At 41.9% G+C, this 19,172-nt stretch overlaps 1 protein-coding gene across 7 annotated transcripts in view; it reads left to right on the top strand.

Moving 5' to 3' along the window:
• sema4d (sema domain, immunoglobulin domain (Ig), transmembrane domain (TM) and short cytoplasmic domain, (semaphorin) 4D) overlaps positions 1-19,172 on the top strand; it is a 58,415-nt gene that overhangs the window by 21,301 nt on the left and 17,942 nt on the right. For all 7 annotated transcript variants that reach the window (XM_037752034.1, XM_037752035.1, XM_037752036.1 and 4 more), the window contains one exon: positions 16,441-16,574. In XM_037752034.1, the coding sequence (XP_037607962.1) occupies positions 16,441-16,574 (134 nt within the window). The remainder of the gene's footprint in view (positions 1-16,440; positions 16,575-19,172) is intronic.

The following is a 19,172-nucleotide window of genomic DNA, read 5'->3' as shown; positions in this document are numbered from 1 at the left end:
CCGAAGGTCTTATTTATATCTGATGATGTTCATAGCGACATACAGTACATGGTGACCGGGGGACTTTTGGACCGTTCACTAAACCACTCCCCCCAAACAGTGATTGTCCAATCATAGTTTAGCAACCGTAACTAGGCACAGGAGGCCAGTCAAGCTTTGATTTTCTCCAAATGCTGAAGCAGTATATGAATGGAGCTTTAAACTCAAGAGTTTCTACAGTGATTTATTTTTTTATTGCTTTGTCAAAACTGAGACCAACCAGAGCAGAAGTGTAATGGATTAAAAAATTGGTTTACAATGTCTACAATGTCAGCATTTCCGGCCAACCGGTTACTAATGTTACTTCCAACTTTTTATTTAGTTTGGGGAAGTTTACAGAATAAGGTTTCCTAAAAAGTATATATTCGTTAATCCCGACCCTCAAAGCCTTTTCTTATTATTGAAACTTATTGTTTGAAAATATTAAAAATAAGGCATAATTTAAAGGAAAAGTGTGTAGGATTTGGCGGCATCTAGTGGTGAGGTTGCAAATGCAACCAACTGAGTACCCCTCTGCTCGCTCCTCCCTTTTCCAAGACTGTAGTATCTTTGCAGCTCACATTATCATAAGCAACTCAAAGTTGCAGCTACTACGACATCATTTCATCGGCTAGAAATGAGGAGCCTGCTTTTATTTACTTCTGAGTGAAATCAATGACCTGCTGCTTCAAAAATAACTTTGAATCTTGAGTTGTAAACTGCATAATGTGCCGTGCTAGAATTGACACAACATGCATAGCAACAGTAACTAAGGGAGGAGGGGCTTAGCGAAGTGTCAGCCGATGCCAACACTTCTCCCAGGGATCAATACTTTCATAAGCGCTGCCCAGGCATTTTCTTCTTCAATCATTTTTATGATTAATTTATATTTTTTCAAGATATTTTGCTTATACAGCTGCTTGGATTTTAAATGTACTACAGAAGTGTGGCCCCTAAATCATCATTATCTCGCCAGATCACAAGAAAAACAGTGTTTTAAAGTTTCAGGCTCGGCTTTGTGTCGCTCACGCCTCTCTGTGCTGTGAAGGAAACGGTGAAATTAGTGTTTTATCTCCTTGGTATGCCAAGTTCAGGAGGACACACTGTTAGTGTTGTGGCAGCCTGTGGGTGATGGGGCGAGTTTTCACACAGCACTCCAAAGGAGGTTTTTGTCTCTCCCGGGCCAAAATTACCACCATGAAATCAGTGCCTGCAGAGAGAAAGGCAGAAGAGAAAGGAGTCCTCCTGTTTTAAAAGCAGAAAGGAGAGGAGGAAAATATAGCAGGGCTTTTTAGTGAAGTTTACAGCCCCTTCAAATGTCCCATGACTGGTGGGAAAGCCTAGTAACTGTCATTTGAAAGACTGTTTCTTTATTTATCTCATGGTATTCCTTCACCAGTGCACCAAACATCAGTAAAATGTTTGCAATGTAACTAAATTCAAGACTCCACGTCAGCTGATTGAAAACCCAGCTCTAGAGATTTATTCCGCTCTGGGAGCTGAAGTCACCTGCCTTTGGTTATTGCTGTTTATAAAAAAAAACTACCACCAATGCGACTACCATTCACCAACTCGGGACCGCGAGGCCTTCAGCTGGGGACCACAAGACCTTCAGCTGGGCTTTCGCAACTTCCTAAAATAGTCCCACGTTATACGCCCCAAGGCCGGGCTGGCATCACAGTAGCCTCAAGGAAACGACATCAAGTGAAAGGTTTATGACTTCACTGGGAGCTGTGGCTTCCATGTGACCCCAGGCTATATAATGTACCAGTATTATTCACCCCCACGTTAAGTGACAAGTATCACTGCACTATGTGCTCTCCTCCAGCTTAGTTTTAGAAGTTGGCAGTTGTCTTCGTCCAAAAAATATCATCTTCTTTTCTATCCATTTACTAAGATTTGTGCTTTATTGGTAATATTGTGTCTGTAGGAGTCTGTTTGTATGAAGATGGCAACATAAAAGGTGATTTTCAGATGTATAGTAAGTAGTAGGGGTATAAGAAAATATCGATACAAATGAGTATCGCGATAGTGTTTTTCTTTTAACCGTTTAACCGATAGCGTTAATCAGTTAAAATTATTAATGTCGGTTAACGGTTAAACTGTTAATTATTAACTTCCCTGGTAACAACCATGTCATACTTGCATGTAGCGAAAACGGCTAAGTAACGCTACAATGTTACGCTAAATTTTGGCTAGGAAAAACTGGCATGGCCATTTTCGAGGGGGTCCCTTGACCTCGGACCTCAATGTATGTGAATGAAAATGGGTTCTATGGGTACCCACGAGTCTCCCCTTTACAGACATGCCCACTTTATGATAATCTCATGCAGTTTTGAACAAAAAAGAAGTAGTTTTTTTGCATGTAGTACAAATGTGTTATTTTCACCTATACCAAAATGGTGTATTTGATTATTTCTTCATACTGGGGTCCCAGACAGTCTTGCAATTACATACGTTTTCCTAAAAAAAAGAAAATCGCAATATATCACCAGATTTTTGCCAATACACAGCCCGAATAAAGTAGCTTTTCTAGGTGGTGCTCAATACTTCAGTTCCTTTATTGTTGTTTTTGCCAATGCAGATGTCAATAGTAAAACCTCCTCCACTTTTTGTCTCCTTTTAATTAAAAGAAAAAGTGCCTGGTGATTATGTTTTCATGTCAGACTACAGAGGCCCATTCGGTACTTGGACGGGGGAACACCACACAGCAGTCCTTGTTCCTCTAGTTCCTTCACTGTGCCTGTATGTTTATAGGGAAGTTTTTCAGATCGTCCAGAGCCACGTGACTCAGAGAAAGGGCGTGTTGTTTTTAAAAAGCTCGCCATCGGCCGACTAAATATACCCTTTACTGGACCTGACCCCTCATTTGCCTTTGCTGTGGCCACTTTAGGTCGACATGCTAGCTCAGCAAGGGCCCTACAACTACTAATTATATAGGAGGGTTTCCATTTAACATCCACTGTATAGTGTTGCCTTCACACAAGCTCTTTTCCTCAGTTTAGACATTTGGGGTTGTCATTGATGGTTTACCTATATTTTCATTTCAGTGCAACCAAGTGGTTTCTGTGTCCCACCATACAGAAATGAGCATCATGTGTCACCATTCAGCCTTAACTGTAGATGTGAATTAATGAACGTAGTAGATAATGCTGTAATCCTTGATCTGGCTTTTTAAAACTTTGCCTCCCATCTGTCATCCAGCTATAGCTCACTGTGGATAAAGTACGCTGCTGCATCAGCTGTTGCAGTTTTTTTAGTTGATTTTTCTCCGTATGACCGGCAGTCAGTCAGCTGTGTGCAACGCGGCTCATTCAGCTGTTCACTGGCTGTTCAGACGGCTTCATGTTAACATGATGTGGCTTTGACATGGTGGCTTTGCACTTCACGACTGAAGGCTGACATCTCTCTTCAATGAATTCCAGATGGTTTGAATGTGGATCACAGCTGCAGGTTTAACTGGTGTGTGTTGATTTATCGGACAGTTTGAGTTAAATTGAGCAGATGAGACATGAAAGTAGCTTAGGGGGGATCTCCACCAATTTTACACATAGTAGTTGTATTAAGCCTTTTGACTCATCTCACTTGGCGTTGGTTGGGACCAGCGGGCAACCTCCGAGTCTTGAGAAGTGAAGCCAATGCGGAAGACTCCTCTGGTACTCCCACCGGCTGTGACTGCTCCATCCTCCGAATGGCGATTGCCTCATTAAAGGGACTCTATGTAAGAATCAGAAATTGCTTGTTAACAGCGACACCTGTGGCCGTTAAGTCAACGAAAGTCAGCTTCCTGTTGCTCGCACTTGTGCTCGCTCTACGTGGACATGAACGAGCATCGCTCAAAACAGTGAGGCGACACACGTCATCTAAAACCACAATATCACTCTATATTTCAGCTGCTTGGCAGTAATGTTAGCTGACCAGACAAAGGTCTCTCCATGAATCAATGCTGATCCTAGTGTTGGCTTTTCCTGCCTCAGCCTCCCGACCGCGGCCGGAGGGAACAGGGGAGACACCGGAGTTTTGGTCGGAGACGATAACGTTTCTCTCTTCACAAGACACAGGAAACCTCTGTTGGTCTGGAGGAGCTGCAGCATTTATTTCTGCACAAACGTCCACTGTACATTCACTACATATTCTCAGAGCTAAACTAACTCTTCTGCAGTGTTTGGTGTGCGCGCATGCACGTGAGAGTGGAGCGAAAGAGCGAGAACAAGCGCGGTGTGTGAGTGAAGGCAGGCAGAGGAGCAGAGTACAGCAGAGACTCCGGTCCTGGAGACCAAAGCTACGGTCTCCCCCGCGTCCTCCGACCGCCGCCAACACTGTTCAACAGACGGGCTTCACTAGATACAACTTTGCTGTTTTGGTGCTTCGTGTAGTTTGTGTTGGAGTCTGAGTCTGAACAACGTAGACACACGAGCACGCATGGGGCACCGACCCACAATGATTTATACGTGTAAGAAGTTACAAACAGTCCCTTTTAACGTTATGTTTCCCCTATAGCACTGGGTTTAAATCCAAAATATTGCTATAATAGGTGTTTTTTGCTTTCCGTTTTGACACCAAATCATCCCACATCTTCTTGTCTGTCAACTCTCTCCCGTCCCGTGTGTGTGAAATCTGACTCCTGCTACTCTGTAGACTCTGTGCAGAGCAGTCACTTTCACTTTCAGTTTGTAGCATCCGTCGTCCGACTATATATTGATAACACGCCGCTGATGAAAATAAACTAAATGGGCGTTGGGCGAGTAATGTAATCGGTGTATGCCTGAACACTATGTAACACCGGTAACACCGACTACCGCGGCAAGCCTGTGTTAGAGGACTTCAATAAGATGTTGCCCAGGAGTGGCACAAAAACTGGGGGCTGTCTGTAGTCTTGATCATCAGATGGAGGGAGTTGTAAGACCAGTAGCTCAGCCCATACTGAGTGACTGTAAAGCCTTGATCGTCAATACTCAAAATGTCACAAACATTTCATCAGCCTGTGGGGAGACGCAACCCCAAAGCTCTGCTGCAGCTGGCAGTATTTTAAGATGGCTCTCCCTGTCTGGTCTTATAAGAGGGATTTGATGCCCGCAGTTGGCATTATCGTGTACACATGTGAGCGTGCCCGAGTCTCTGCCACATCTATTGCCAAACTCCATTAATCTGCAAATGACATTGGAGCAGACATCTGTCCCCATCAGTGTGTCATCCTCTGCGGTCTCAGTATTTTGTTTCAAGCGAAGGCTTGCTCACTCGCTCACTTTCTCTTACATGCCTGGCTCCAAATAACCCACAATACCCCTGGAGAATATAAGAGCAAGCCCTGGTGCTGCTGTAGGAAGAAGCACCGACACTTTGAGACACTGAAACAAACCTACTTATGTATATTCTAAAGAGAAAAACCATCTAATCATTGACCTAAATTTGGATGCAAATATTACATTATATTTAAATGGATTGTGGGAGATGCTAGAGGCATTTCTCTTTAATTGTAGGGCTACAACTATTAATCTACGTTATTTCCTCAATCGATGATCATTTGGTCAATAGAAAATGGGAATTAAATTACCGTCGTAGAAAGAAGCAGCGAGCATGTCTCCAAATCTTGAACAGCATCGGGTGCCAAGTAGTAGTAAGAACAGGAGAAACGCGGAAGGACGGAAGATCCTTTATCTGTGAGTGCTGGTGATTTATTTATTATTTTTCAATTAAATTACCTTTCGCAAGTTCTCTAAGCCCATAGGGACGTTTTAAAATGTCTTGGTTTGTCCGACAACAGACAACAGTGCAAATATATTCAGTTTACTTTCATAGAAGGCGAAGAAAGCCAGACAATATTCACATTTGAGAAGCTGGAAATTTTACTTAAAAGTTTGCTTAAAGGTCCCATATTATAAAAAAGTGAGATGTTCATGTTTTTTTTTTTATTATAAAGCAGGCTTAAGTGCTATAGAAATACTGTGAAAGTATTGAAACACTCAATCCACAGGAAAATACACACAGCCCGTATTCAGAAACTCTGCATTTGAAACAAGCTGTCAGGATTTCTGTCCATTTGTGATGTCACAAATATACAATATTTAGACCCTTTAGACAGATTTGAATGTAGACATTCTAAATGTGTCCCAGTTAATTCCTGGTTGCAGTGGATGTGAATGTCATCAGCTGACAGGAAGTACACATGGACCCTAGCTGTTGCCTTGCAACGCAATTCTGTTGCAATTCCGTCAAAATGCGCTAAAACGGAGCGTTTCAGACAGAGGGTAAATACAGGCATATTCAGGGCAACAGTATGAGGAAAATAAAGTTGTTTTTTTTAACATCACAGCATGTAAACATGTTCTAGTAGAAACACAATTACAAGTTTGAACCTGAAAATGAGCACGATATGGGACCTTCAAAGGATTGATCAGTTACCAATATAGGTGTGATTAATTTTCTATCATTTGATTAATGACTAATTGTTTCACCTTTAAATGTATTTAAATGTTGCTACAAATCGCAAATAAAGGCCGTTACACACTGGAGTTTTTTTGGGGGGGGGGGTTTTTGTGCGATTAATTTGCATGTCAATATATTTTTTTCAAACGGTTGTTTTTGTCATGAATACTTTCACACACAGTCATTTTCTTTTTCAGAAAGAGGTTGATTTTTCTGAGCTTTCGCACAGCAAAATAAAGACATCAACTAATCACGCTGTGCAGACCCAGTTGGGTTGCGCCTATATTTACAGTATGATACAACAACACAGAGGCTCCGTGGTCCAAACCAAAACAACAAACTTTATTACTCCTTTCAACGTTGACAAAGGCAGCGCAGACCAGATCCACTCCTTCCGTTCTTACCTTTCACAATAAAAGCCCTAGACTTTTAATATTTGCAGGAGAGTATTTCGCATTTTCGTGTCATTTATTCGCCACGCCCCTGGTGTGTAAAGGCCTTAAGGCTTAATTTATAAGTGTGAATTATTAGAAACATATTACCAGCAAATAAGCAGAGGAAAGTTAAAATGGCATGTACAGTATATCACTTTAAAAAACATTATTAAACAATGAATTAAATAAATAAATGCAACCTGCACTTTCATTCATCTCTTGATTAAAATGATGAAGTAATATCCACCGACGGATCCTTATATTGCTATCAATAATGATGTCAAACTATGTGAGGTTTATTAGAAAACCTTCAGCAGAGCGCCCTCATTAGCATAAGATGCCTGTGCTGTGTTATCAGTATTCCCACAGCTGGGTGGGTCCTGTACTGATGGTCCTGTTGATAAAGTCAGCAGTCATACAACTAAGAAAATGTGTTGCATGCACTCCAAAACTGGAGTGCATACAACACATGAAGTCACATGAAATACCAACTCCTGCTCCTTAGTGCTGAATTGACAGTAGTTTTTAGTAGACTTTACATGGAGGTGTGACAACAGCAGATGTTATTTTCACTAAGTAGGAGTGTGAACAACTTAGAGCAAAGTTTGGTGCGCAGCACAGCATGGAAATGTCATACTGAACTGCCAAAAGAGACATTCTTTCCACAAAATGAACTACTTTAAAGCACATTTCCACATTACACAGCTTGTTTGTGCGTGGTTAGGCCCGTTAGTATTATAGCAGCAGACGGAGCCTCTTGGCTTGCTGCAGCAAAAGGAAGAAGAGCAACTCTGTGCATTGATGCTGATGATGAGTACATGGAAAAGAGAGCCAGTGAGGGGAAAAGAGGAGTTGTTGGCAGGCGCTGAATGTCCAACTCCTTCACATCACCCTCCATCACACTGTGTGTCCTCACCATGCTCTCCGCTCACAGGATGTGGAGCTTCTTTTCTGCACTCTGCCTTGGGAATGATGTGGCAAGTGGTCTTATGTGACAAGTCATCCTAATTTCATCAGGGATCTATCTTTGAGTCCGATACAGTTGGTTTAGTTGATACAGCTTCGGTCCTCATTTCCTTATCCGTTTCTTTGCTAAAATTTTAACAGACGACCATCACTACCAACAAAATCAAATGACATGTTCATGTTTGGATCAGCATGAGACCTCCATTCATTTCAATGAAACCAGTCCATCGACACAGCTGGGGGTGCCAATCCCCACTTAAGCCAGATTTATGGTCAACACAAGGGGTTAAAGGGAGTTAAAGGCGTTGGTTTAGTTTTACGGTTCAAGGTCAAATTTCTCCCTGCAACACTAAATGTATGCATCGTATATGATTTAAGGCCCTGATTAGACAGAGCGTCCGCTCTGCCTTTTTGTTGCCCGATCAGACGGAGTATTTTTTTCAATTTGCTGCATTTTTTAGGCGAGGCAACCCCCGAATGAGTGCTTAGCTTAACATAAACCATGAACTGTATGATACTTAAAGGGATGGTTTGTAAGAATCAGAAATTGCTTGTTAACAGCGACACCTGTGGCCGTTAAGTCAACGAAAGTCAGCGTCCTGTTGCTCGCGCTCGGGCTTATGCTCGCTCTACATAGACATGAACGAGCATCGCTCAAAACAGTGAGGCGACACACGTCAGCTCAAACCACAATATCACTCTATATTTCAGCTGCTTGGCAGTAATGTTAGCTGACCAGACGAAGGTCTCTCCATGAATCACTGCTGATCCTAGTGTTGGCTTTTCCTGCCTCAGCCTGCCGACCGCGGCCGGAGGGAACAGGGGAGACACCGGAGCTTTGGTCAAAGACAATAATGTTTCTCTCTGCGGAGCTCCGTCACTTCACAAGACACGGGAAACCTCTGTTGGACGCTACAGTGCTACAGTTTAAATTAATGAAAACAACTTAACCGAAATCTCACTAATTTGCCTCTTGCTGTTTTCTTTTCAGATCATGGTAACTACAGTTGGTAAAGTCATAAAGGTCTGGGTATCCAGCAAAAGTCATCGCGATGAGAAAAAACGCAAATGACTGGGCTTTTCCGCTCCGAGTTTAACTTATTTCAACTCGAGGCGCTCAGCAACGCAAAACCAGTGCGCAAAACGCCTCAGTCTCATTGAAAACAATTACAAAAAGCTGCACCTGGCTGCTAAAAAGCGTGCGGTATGATCAGGGCCTTAGTCTGTGTCGTGCTTCAATTGTATTTGGAGGGAATGTCCGCCTTGTTTCATTACTGAATTGAGACTTTGCAGTCGCTGTACTTGCGTTGTGTCATCCACTGTGATAGAGAGCTGCTGTTGCAGTGAGCTAGAAGATTTGCGGCAGAGATAGCTTTGCTAGATGTGTGTTACTAAGAAGGTGATGATAACGGAGCCTTTTTTTCAACATGCTTCATGTTGTCCTCACTCTCGACCAGTGGGCTACGTCTGGGCCTGAAAAGTGAAGCCGATATGGAAGTGCCTTAAACTTCTTTCTAACAGCCAGCAGGGGGCGACTCTTCTGGTTGCAAAAAGAAGTCTGATTGTATAGAAGTCTATGAGAAAATGAGCCTACTTCTCTCTTGATTTATTACCTCAGTAAACATTGTAAACATGAGTTTATGGTCTCAATCACTAGTTTCAAGTCTTCTTCAATACAGCATGATGTTTATTTAGTAAATATGGTCCCATTTAGCGTCAGATAGACCATAAAGCAGGGGATGCTTTAGGGCGGGGCTACCTTGTGATTGACAGGTCGCTACCACGACGTTGTCCGGTCTGGGGGTTGTCCCAGTTTTCGTCTTAGAACTTTAACCCTTTCACAGTGTGTTTTCACTTCATGAAAGTTAATTGGAACGTTTTGGTCGCCTAAAAATATTTTATTCAGCGTTCGGTTGTACTTAGCTCCACCCTCTCGTGTCACTTCTGGTTGCAAAAACCAAGATGACGACGGCCAAAATGACAAACTCAAGCCTTCAAAGGCACAAATCAACAGGTGACATCACAGTCACTACATGGTATATCCGAAAGCGCCATAACTCTGACGTGCTGTTACATTTTTATGAATACACACATCTATGGTGTAGCTACGGAACAGCAATGACATGTCTATCCATATTAAGTACAATTTCTTTGTCCATGTCATAAGATTCTGCCATCGGTTACATCAGGTGGGAATTTAAAAGGAAAAAAGTCATCAAACCAGCAAGAGTAGAGCAACCAGCACTGCTGTACCAGTCAGCTACACATTCAGGCAGTGAAGAGAGTGTTACAGCACTTACTTTTACTGATTTATTGTTGAACATTTTCAGAACTTTCCAGAGAATCCAGTTGTTTATTTCCCACCAAGGCTTCCCCATTTACAGTACTGAACATGGAGGGGTGGGTTTATACAACACAGGATACCTGCAAACCGTCAGCTCGTCCTCCTCCTCGATGTTTCCGTATTCGTCTTCACCACAGTTCTCGCTGCAGTCTGTCAAATTTGACGTAGCATTTTATCTGCACTCAGCAGAGGGAAGTGGGTTCTTCTTTTATGACAATCCCACAGATACGTCTCATACACCTGTTGGCCTTTAACAAAGATTATTTGCTGTGAAGACGCCACTCTGTATCTCTTATCTTTTTGTCCTTTACGAGGACACTGCTCTGCCTCAACAAAGAAGTGCAAACAAACTTTTTTCGTTCCTTTTAAAACATGCTTTATTTTTAAACAGCGATGACTTATTTGGGCTGCCTTGGTAATTTAGCAGTGACTGTGGTCATGCTGAACCCTATAAAAACGGCTGCAGGAGATAGTTGTTTGCATGATCCTGTTTAAATCAATCTAAAATAATAAAAAAAAAATCATTCTTTTTGCAGCAGAAAGCTGAGGCTTCTGTCTTCACGTAGTACCCTCGTTACGTGCGGAATGGAACGAAACTATCAAAACGCCTTTGTACTCGATATGCTCCTAAAAGTGAGCATATCTCAAAAACTAAAAAAAATGTGCATAGTTCAAATAACTTATGGAGTGTTAAGAAATATTTTGTTCATGCTTATACTTTTAGAAATACTTTGGATCAATAAGTTTTGTGATTATTATTCCAATTTTATGAAAAAAATATCAGATTTATTTTTTTTAGGGCTGTCAAAGTTAACGCAATAATAACTCGTTAACGCAAATTATTTTAGGTTGTAGTGGGCTCAATTTTAAAGCTAGAGAGTAGATACTGGCATCATATGAAACTAGAAAAACCTAAAGATCCATTGATACCAACCATGTCATACTGGCTCGTGGGAATGAGGTTAAATAATGCTCCAATCTTGCCCTAAATTTTGGAGAGGAAAAACCTGCATGGCCGATTGACAGCACTATTATTATTTTTTTTAAATTTATGACACAATTTCAATACTTTTATTAACTATTATGGTTTATTTAGTTACTTTTAGTTTAGGTTGTACAGATTTTCGGGATATGAAGCATTTAAAAATACTCCAAGAAATGACATCACAATGTGCAAAAATACCAATGTAGGCCGCTGGCGGTCCATTTGGAACAGTGTGTGCCAAAGGGGCAAAATAAGAATCAAAAAGTATATAGCTGCCCAGCGGCTAAATCTGGTTACACAGTCGTTTATTATGACAACATAAAATCACTTTCCACAGCTAGTTTTCTCTCTTACACACTCACTAACACATTCCCAGTTCTCGTGCACAGATAGGCAGAGCTCCAGTGTCCGTCCCCCAACCCCCCCACCACTCCTCTCTGTCCTCAGTGGGCAGCCTGCCAATGTGCCCAGTTAGCAGCCCAGTGCTGGGAACCCCAAGGCCCCAAGCAGGTGTCAACCTCCCTGCTCAGCCAAAGGAGCTGAGAGAGGAACACAAAGGGCTCAAAGAGACCTGCCAGCATGGTAACCGTCTTAAATATCCCTGGCCAGCGTGGCCACTCCTCTAAATCTCTCTGCAGCAGAGGGTAGCTGCCAGTTTGCTCTTTCTGCTACTGTAACGCCGACTCTCAAAGGAGGTTTGAAGCTTTTTTTAAGCTTTGCCCTTAACGGGGGCCCAGAGTGGTAAGATTGATGGAGGGCGTCAGATGGAGGGAAGAGTCTAGTTTGAGGCTTTTATTTATGCAGCGTGCAGGGAAAAAAAAGCTAAAAACGAAAGAGAAAGTTTGTCTGTCGGGGGGGTTTCATCATGGATTCAGTGTTGTTATCTCATCCATTCACATTGTCTACGTCACTCCCTTTCTTTCTCCCTGTCTCATCAGACAGTTTATGAATCATCTTTACGGGATTGCTTCCACATCTCATGGGCTGGTGTGCTCTTTGAAAACACTGGCTAGTGGATCAGGGCTAAGCTGTCCTGGCATTTAGATTGGCAACACTGTAAAAGAAGTGGATGAGAAGGGAGAAGTGATGCCTTTCTCTCTCTCTCTCTCTGTTCATTGTTGCCTACTCTGCAGTGATGATGTGGATGTGATGGGGGGTGGAGCGGAGTGGAGTGGAGGCTACCCTCATCTTCAGTAAACAATAGGTCCTTGTGTGTTTGACCCCCTCTTTAGCGGAGTGGAGGTTCGGGCTGAAGCCGGGATGGAATTCCATCTTTGCCAGATTTAGTCGGTGGAAACCCTCGCACCAACAATGACAGTGTTAGCAGGGTCATACCTCTGGGGTAATTCATTCTTACTTACAACCACATCAATAATCAATTATGGTTCTTTCTCTGGCTGCGGTGGCCCTCATTGATTGTCTGTGCAACATGATATATCTCCCCCTCGGCTGCCTAACCGATTACTAACTGTTTGAGTGGGATGAGCCACAATGGTGCCACTAGGTCATTAAAAAGTAGTTGACAATGATTTATTTGTGCTATAGTCATATCATTTGTTCGGTAATTTTGGTTAGAAAAACTAAAATGAGGACAAATTACCTAATAAAGTAGTAAAAACACTTTCACATTTTCCTTGTAAGATCGTATCTTGTATGTCATTTTTATTCACTAGGTCTTCTTTTAAGTGAACGCAGTTCTTTGCAGCTCGAATGCTATTTAAATCCATATTATTAGGACATGGTGAGACAGCTTGCTGGTTCCCATTGAAGAGAAAAGTTTTGTTATCTCAATCCTCGTCTTACAAGACATCCGATAACCTTTTATCCCCTGCTTCATTGCGTGACCGGCCCCACACATTTTTTGCGGAGGTATGTTGTGCTGCGGGTATTTCGGCTTCTATTGAGCGCGTTGTGGAAAACCAGAATGACCTGCTTTGTGCCAGATCACTTTACTTCCTCAGAGAACTGCATGCCAGACCCACCTGTCTATTACAAAGCTTCAGAGTCCTCTCCGTTATTGTAGAAGCAAACTTCAACCCGTGCTAAACGAGAGTAAAGTCAGGGTACAAAGCTGGAGTTGTGCTGACACGTCCCTCGCTGCTCCTCTCACATGATTGGATCAAGAGACAGGAAGCACTTGAGCTTCACAATTAAATTACGTCGGTTAATCACTTTCTGAGTTAATACCATTTCATGATATTGACAGAGCGAAAGAAGGTAATCACTCTTCTGTCCATGTCAGAATGAATTTGGTTGAAGGGCATGTAAATTGACCTCAAGATTATTGTGCATGTGCCCTGCGTCGCGGTAAATTTGGCTTGTATTACAAGCAGGATTGAGAACAGATTTAGAGATTTATTTTAATATTTTACTTAAGCTTTAAAGCATGAGCTTTTACCCCCTCCAGCTTTTCTGCTGACCTAAAACTGCCGACTTGAAATACGGTTTGGTCAGCCAAAGGATATCACCACTTCAGACAAAAATGAGTGCTGAAATAGGGCTGCAACTACCAGTTATTTTCATTGTCGATTAGTTGTTCAGTCTTTAAAATGTCAGAAAATGGTGAAAAATGTTGAAAAATGTTGATCAGCATTTCCCAAAGCCCAAGATGACTTCCTCAAATGTCTTCTTTTGTCCACAACTCAAAAGATATTCAGTGAACTGTCAGAGGAGGAAAGAAACCAGAACATATTCACATTTAAGAAGCTGGAATCTTGAAGAATTTAGACTTTTTTGTCTTAAAAAATTACTCAAACCGATTGATCGGTTCACTTTGGATGGTACAAACGGGATCAATAAGTTGATTAGAAAGGCTGGCTCAGTGATTGGTCTTGCACCAGGCTCACTGGAGGTCACTGTAGAAAAGAGAACAACTAAAAACAGTTCTGCATTTTGAAGGCCATCCATTAACGGACTCAGAAGCTCATTCAGTGAGCGACTAGTGATGCCTCGGTGTTCTAGCGATGCCTCAGTGTTGTAGCGATGCCTCAGTGTTCTAGCGATGCCTCCGTGCTCTAGCGATGCCTCCGTGTTCTAGCGATGCCTCAGTGTTCTAGCGATGCCTCAGTGTTCTAGCGATGCCTCAGTGTTCTAGCGATGCCTCAGTGTTCTAGCGATGCCTCAGTGTTCTAGCGATGCCTCCGTGTTCTAACGATGCATCGGTGTTCTAGCGATGCCTCGGTGTTCTACTGAATGATTCAGGAGGTCTTTTGTTCCAGCAGCGTTCAGATTTTTTAATGAACATTTTCAGATATGGCCTAGATCCATGGTACCTCTCAGCTGTTGATTATGTCTCAAAGGGCTTTATTGGTGAAGAGCGCATTATGACTTGTTAAGGACTCGAAACTCAAAGTTTAGGACTCGGGATTAGAATATTTGTAACCTGCAAAATAATGACTCGGTCCCACCTCTGCTTCTCTTCTACTTCATCGATTTTACCAGCAGAAACTGCAGTGACTTTGCACTTTAAAAGCTGAGTGCCACAGGAAAAACAATAATTCAATTAAATATGACAACTTTATTGAATATGACAACATCAACCTCCTGAGGTGGGTCTGGACAAGTTAAACACTTAACACAAATGGCACAGGGCAGCCTAATGGAGTCCTTATCAGGCACATCCTGAAGTGAAAGATCACAATGCTCCACAAATTGGTTAAATGGAAAACAACACCCACATGATAAGAGCTGATAGATACCAGGAATGTTGCCATCATCATCATCATCGTCGTCATTGTCGTCATTGTCGTCATCACCACCCGAGGCAAACGGATACACCTACCACTGTGTCTCAACAATAACGCAGCGCAGAATAATACGGAGGATTTTCTTAAGCCAGCAGTGTTAAGTTGTTGCATAACGCACATGCCAACAATCAACTGAAGTGTCACACAGAGGTCACAACACGCACCACATTAACTGCACTGTTAATGGAGTTTAAACACACATTCATGTGTGTGTCAGGCCAACTCTGTGTGTAGTTTTTGAGCTGATGATTTTCTGCGGCTGTAAGTTGTGTTAGTTCAGGATGTCATCACGTGCTGCAGCCCTCCCTCTTTATCCTCCTCACCACCCCCCCGTCTGATTCTTCACTCAGATGGAACTTCACTTCCGTCTGGTTTCCTGCTGTATTTAACATTTCTGAAATGGTTCCAAGTTCCAAACGCAACCAGTCATTTTATTAGAGAGCCTTCAGATGTCTACTGGAATGAAAGTATGTAAATGGCAAGTTGTTTCCGAACAGTAGCGATAGTTTACTTCCTTTTTTTTTTGCGGTTTGTTAAACAATAACTGCTGATTCATGAACATGAAGGAGGAAAGACATGAGTAGCATTAGTTCCTGATTCATAGGTGACTTCTGCAGCTGACTACTGTGTGCACGTACAAATAACGCACATGAATAACAAAACCAAAAAAGTGAAATAAAATGTAATTTATGTTCAGCAATGGAGTGTGGCCAAACAAAAGTTGCCCTATGTCACAATTGAACACATGAACACGCCTCCCAGTCACAGAAAAATGTAACTATTGCGGCGAGCCGTACTTGTGAATTCTGAATACGTTTATCCTACATGTATATGAAATAACCACATGGTAAAGCCTGTTTTTGTTTACTCCTGTGTGAATTAAATACTTGACAAATGAAAAGAGTATTTTCTCATTTTAAGAACTTTAGTGCAAAATCAACACAACAGTTTTAAGTGAAATTATAGAGACAAATTAAATAAATATAGGCCTAGCCTATAACACAGTAGGAACCATATAGAAAAACATATATGATAGATATTTTCATATTGTTTTGACGATATACTGTATATTGTCATATTGCCCAGCCCTACTGCTGACTAATCGATTGATCGACTTCTCTTTCTATAGTGTCAGAGAGTGGTCAGAACTTTTTATTTTTTGACATGTTTTCACAGATATTATTTATGAGGCTTTTATTCTAAAGTTGAGGTATTTTTATTTTAATTTTAAAATTGTGCAGTTTTTTCTGTCCAAAACATCTTCTTTCATTGATTTTATTCATATGCGTGTGACGTGCTTCACTAAGCGATACAAAAGAGGATGAATCAGTCCTGCCAGCTTTCAGTATAAGGGAAGTGGATTTGGTGCATGTCCCCTTTTTAGCATCTGTGCTGCATGATAAAAGATCAGCCTGTGAGGAGCTCGCTCATTTCTACATCCTTGTAATATATATATATATATTTTTTTTTTTTTTGTGCATGAGGTTTTAGTGTATTTAGTGTTTACTTTTTGTCTTGCAGAGGAAACTTCACAGTTCCGAAGTTATCAGAGTCTAACATGGGATTTGGCGTGCTGGGAGTGTTTCTGGGGCTGCTGCTCGAGGTCTCCACCCATGGACCCCACGCTGTGCCTCGAACTTCCTGGAGACACCAAGGTAAGCCTCAACGGCATCATATATACATTACATACATAAATAAATCTAAATGTAATATTCCACAGGGATTTAAACAGATTCTGTGTTATGTAGTTGAAAAAAAAATAAAATGTACTGATAATAGTAAACAGCATAAGTTAGCTCTTACATAAAAGACATAAAATACAACAAAGACGTCGATTTTTGCTCTGGAAACTTTAAATTGGCATTTGTTATTTTTTTTTTTGCCTTTCCAATCAATCGATTTATAAATATATCAACTCATAAAAAATCTTAAATAAACGTTTTTTTGTTTATATCAGGGCTGCAACAAACGATTATTTTCATCGCCAATTAATCTGTCGTTCTCGATTAATCGATTAGTTGTTATGTCCATCTCAAATGTCTCGTTATGTCCACAACTCGGAGATGTTCAGTTTACTGTCATAGAGGAGGAAAGAAACCAGAAAATATTCACATTTAAGAATCTGCAATCAGAATTTGGACTTTTTTCCTTAAAAGAATTACTTAAAATCAATTAATCGATTTATAAAAAATAGTTGGCGTTTCATTTAGTAATCTACAGCTAACCAATAATGTAGACTGATCAGTTAATCGTTGCCTCTCTAGTTTGTATACATCTGTGTCCTTTTTACAGTGAATCCTCAGAAAACGAAACAATTTCTGGTAAATGTTCTGTGCTGATTTAAATTGAAACCTTGCTTTAGAAACTGAGAGTCTACAGCCACTCGATGTGGGAAGTCCTACTTGTTAGTCCGAGTTGGTATTTATGAGCTTACACGATCTTAAAACAAGAAACCGGAGACGCTAACGCAAAGTTCAGTTGCTCCGCTAGTAGTTCACGGCGAGCCGAGATAGATTTTGTGATCTTAGATCTCTGTGATATAGATCTGAACTCGTTCAGCTCAAGGTTCACATGTAGTTAGGCGACACCTGTTTCCTTAAATGTATCTCAGACTAACCTCAGTCTAACCACAGGTCTCAAGTTAGAGCGTTCAGGCGTCAGGAGGAAGTTCTGTTTGCATACTGCTGTTTACATAAATAGCTCCGGTGACTCCTGTGAGAACCAGTACAGCTCACCCTTTAACACCATGGCACAGTCACTGTTTCAGTCAGTCAGTGAGGGGGTTTGCTTTCATCATTGTGGTGTTTATGTCCAGGCACCTGCAACCCGAACCCACTTGCACCTGGCACAACCAAAGCCAGCCAGACACAAGCGCTCCACTGAGTTCGCCATCAATCACAACACTCAGTATAGCGAGAGATACATGTGTCTCAAACTTCTCTGTTTGAGGGCCTCTACAGTAATGAAGGTTGTGTTTTGGTGGCTTTATCTCCAGACTACATCTGTCACCTTTTGTTGACACTGTTGACATTTACCCGTTTAAGGCCTCTACACACCGGCGGTCTAGGGATGCTCATTTTGAAAAATGTTCTTAACCGATAACCGACCCTCGTTAACCGATTATTAACCGTTAACCGACAAGCTTTGTGTCTCGTACCAGCTGTTGACGGGAGTCCACAGTTCACGTCCTCGAGCGTTAACTTAGCAGCTACGATGCTGCGTGTAGTGTCGCGGACATGCAGCCACTTTCCCAGTAAAAGTCTCCACCGCACATTTAGTTTAGTTTAGCAGGTTGTCAGCTGTGTGTCTGTAACTTTAGCGAGTGTCCAACAAACCGTGTGTGTGTTTGTGCTACGTTAGCAGATCTAGCATTGCCGGAGGCTTCGTGCTTGCCGTCGTCACACGTAGTCTGCGTAACTTTAGCGAGTTTCCAACAGACCGTGTGTGTGTGTTGGTGGTGAGTGTGAGGTTGTTGGTGGCGTTCTAGCTGTGAACGTAGGTGTAGCAGTGTGTGAAAAGTTTATTTGTCGGTGAATAAATGCTACGAAACTACAACTCCTCCGCTCAAGTGAGCCAGAGACCGGAGAGTCGACTTCCTGTATCCTGCAACTCCGGCTCCGCCTCTTAATGTGGGCTGTTAAGGTGGACCGTCTTTTCTCCTTAAAGAGACGAGCCGCTCCTCTGAGCCGCTCAGCTTTTGAGTTAATTATTAACATTTCTTTTAACCGTTTTAACTGATAGCGTTAATCGGTTAAATCGGGGGCAGCAGGAACAAGGTGGTTTTTGCCTTTGTCGAAAAAGAGTTGATGCGCCAAATGGAAACGCCTTTGCCGAATGAGTTCCGACCTAGCGAACATTTAACTCACATGACTGATCAGCTGGTTCCGCCGTGGGCTTCTTCACGGATATTCCCATAACATGTGAATGCTTGTCTTCATCTCCAGACAACATGAACCTCTGCTTCTTCTACTGGCAGATTACACTATAGTGCCAACTTCTGACTAAATTACGCCATAGCCAAGTTTTTTCCGCCCCAAACCAGTTGATGGTAACACGCCTAATTTGCGTTTCTTGTTTTGCAATATTTCAAAAAGTTTGCTTAACATTTGCCCGACAATTGAATAGAAACACGACTAATGAGCTGGAAGACGTTAAAGTGGTCTGGAGAGCGGAGGGGAACTGGAGAATTTGGTGATAAATATCTGTCGACCCCTTTCACATTACCCAGAGTCATGTGATCCATTGTTATTATA

This window comes from Sebastes umbrosus, chromosome 19 (genome assembly GCF_015220745.1).
Source record: "Sebastes umbrosus isolate fSebUmb1 chromosome 19, fSebUmb1.pri, whole genome shotgun sequence".
Classification (NCBI taxonomy): domain Eukaryota; kingdom Metazoa; phylum Chordata; class Actinopteri; order Perciformes; family Sebastidae; genus Sebastes; species Sebastes umbrosus.
This window is presented reverse-complemented; position numbering and strand designations above follow the sequence as displayed.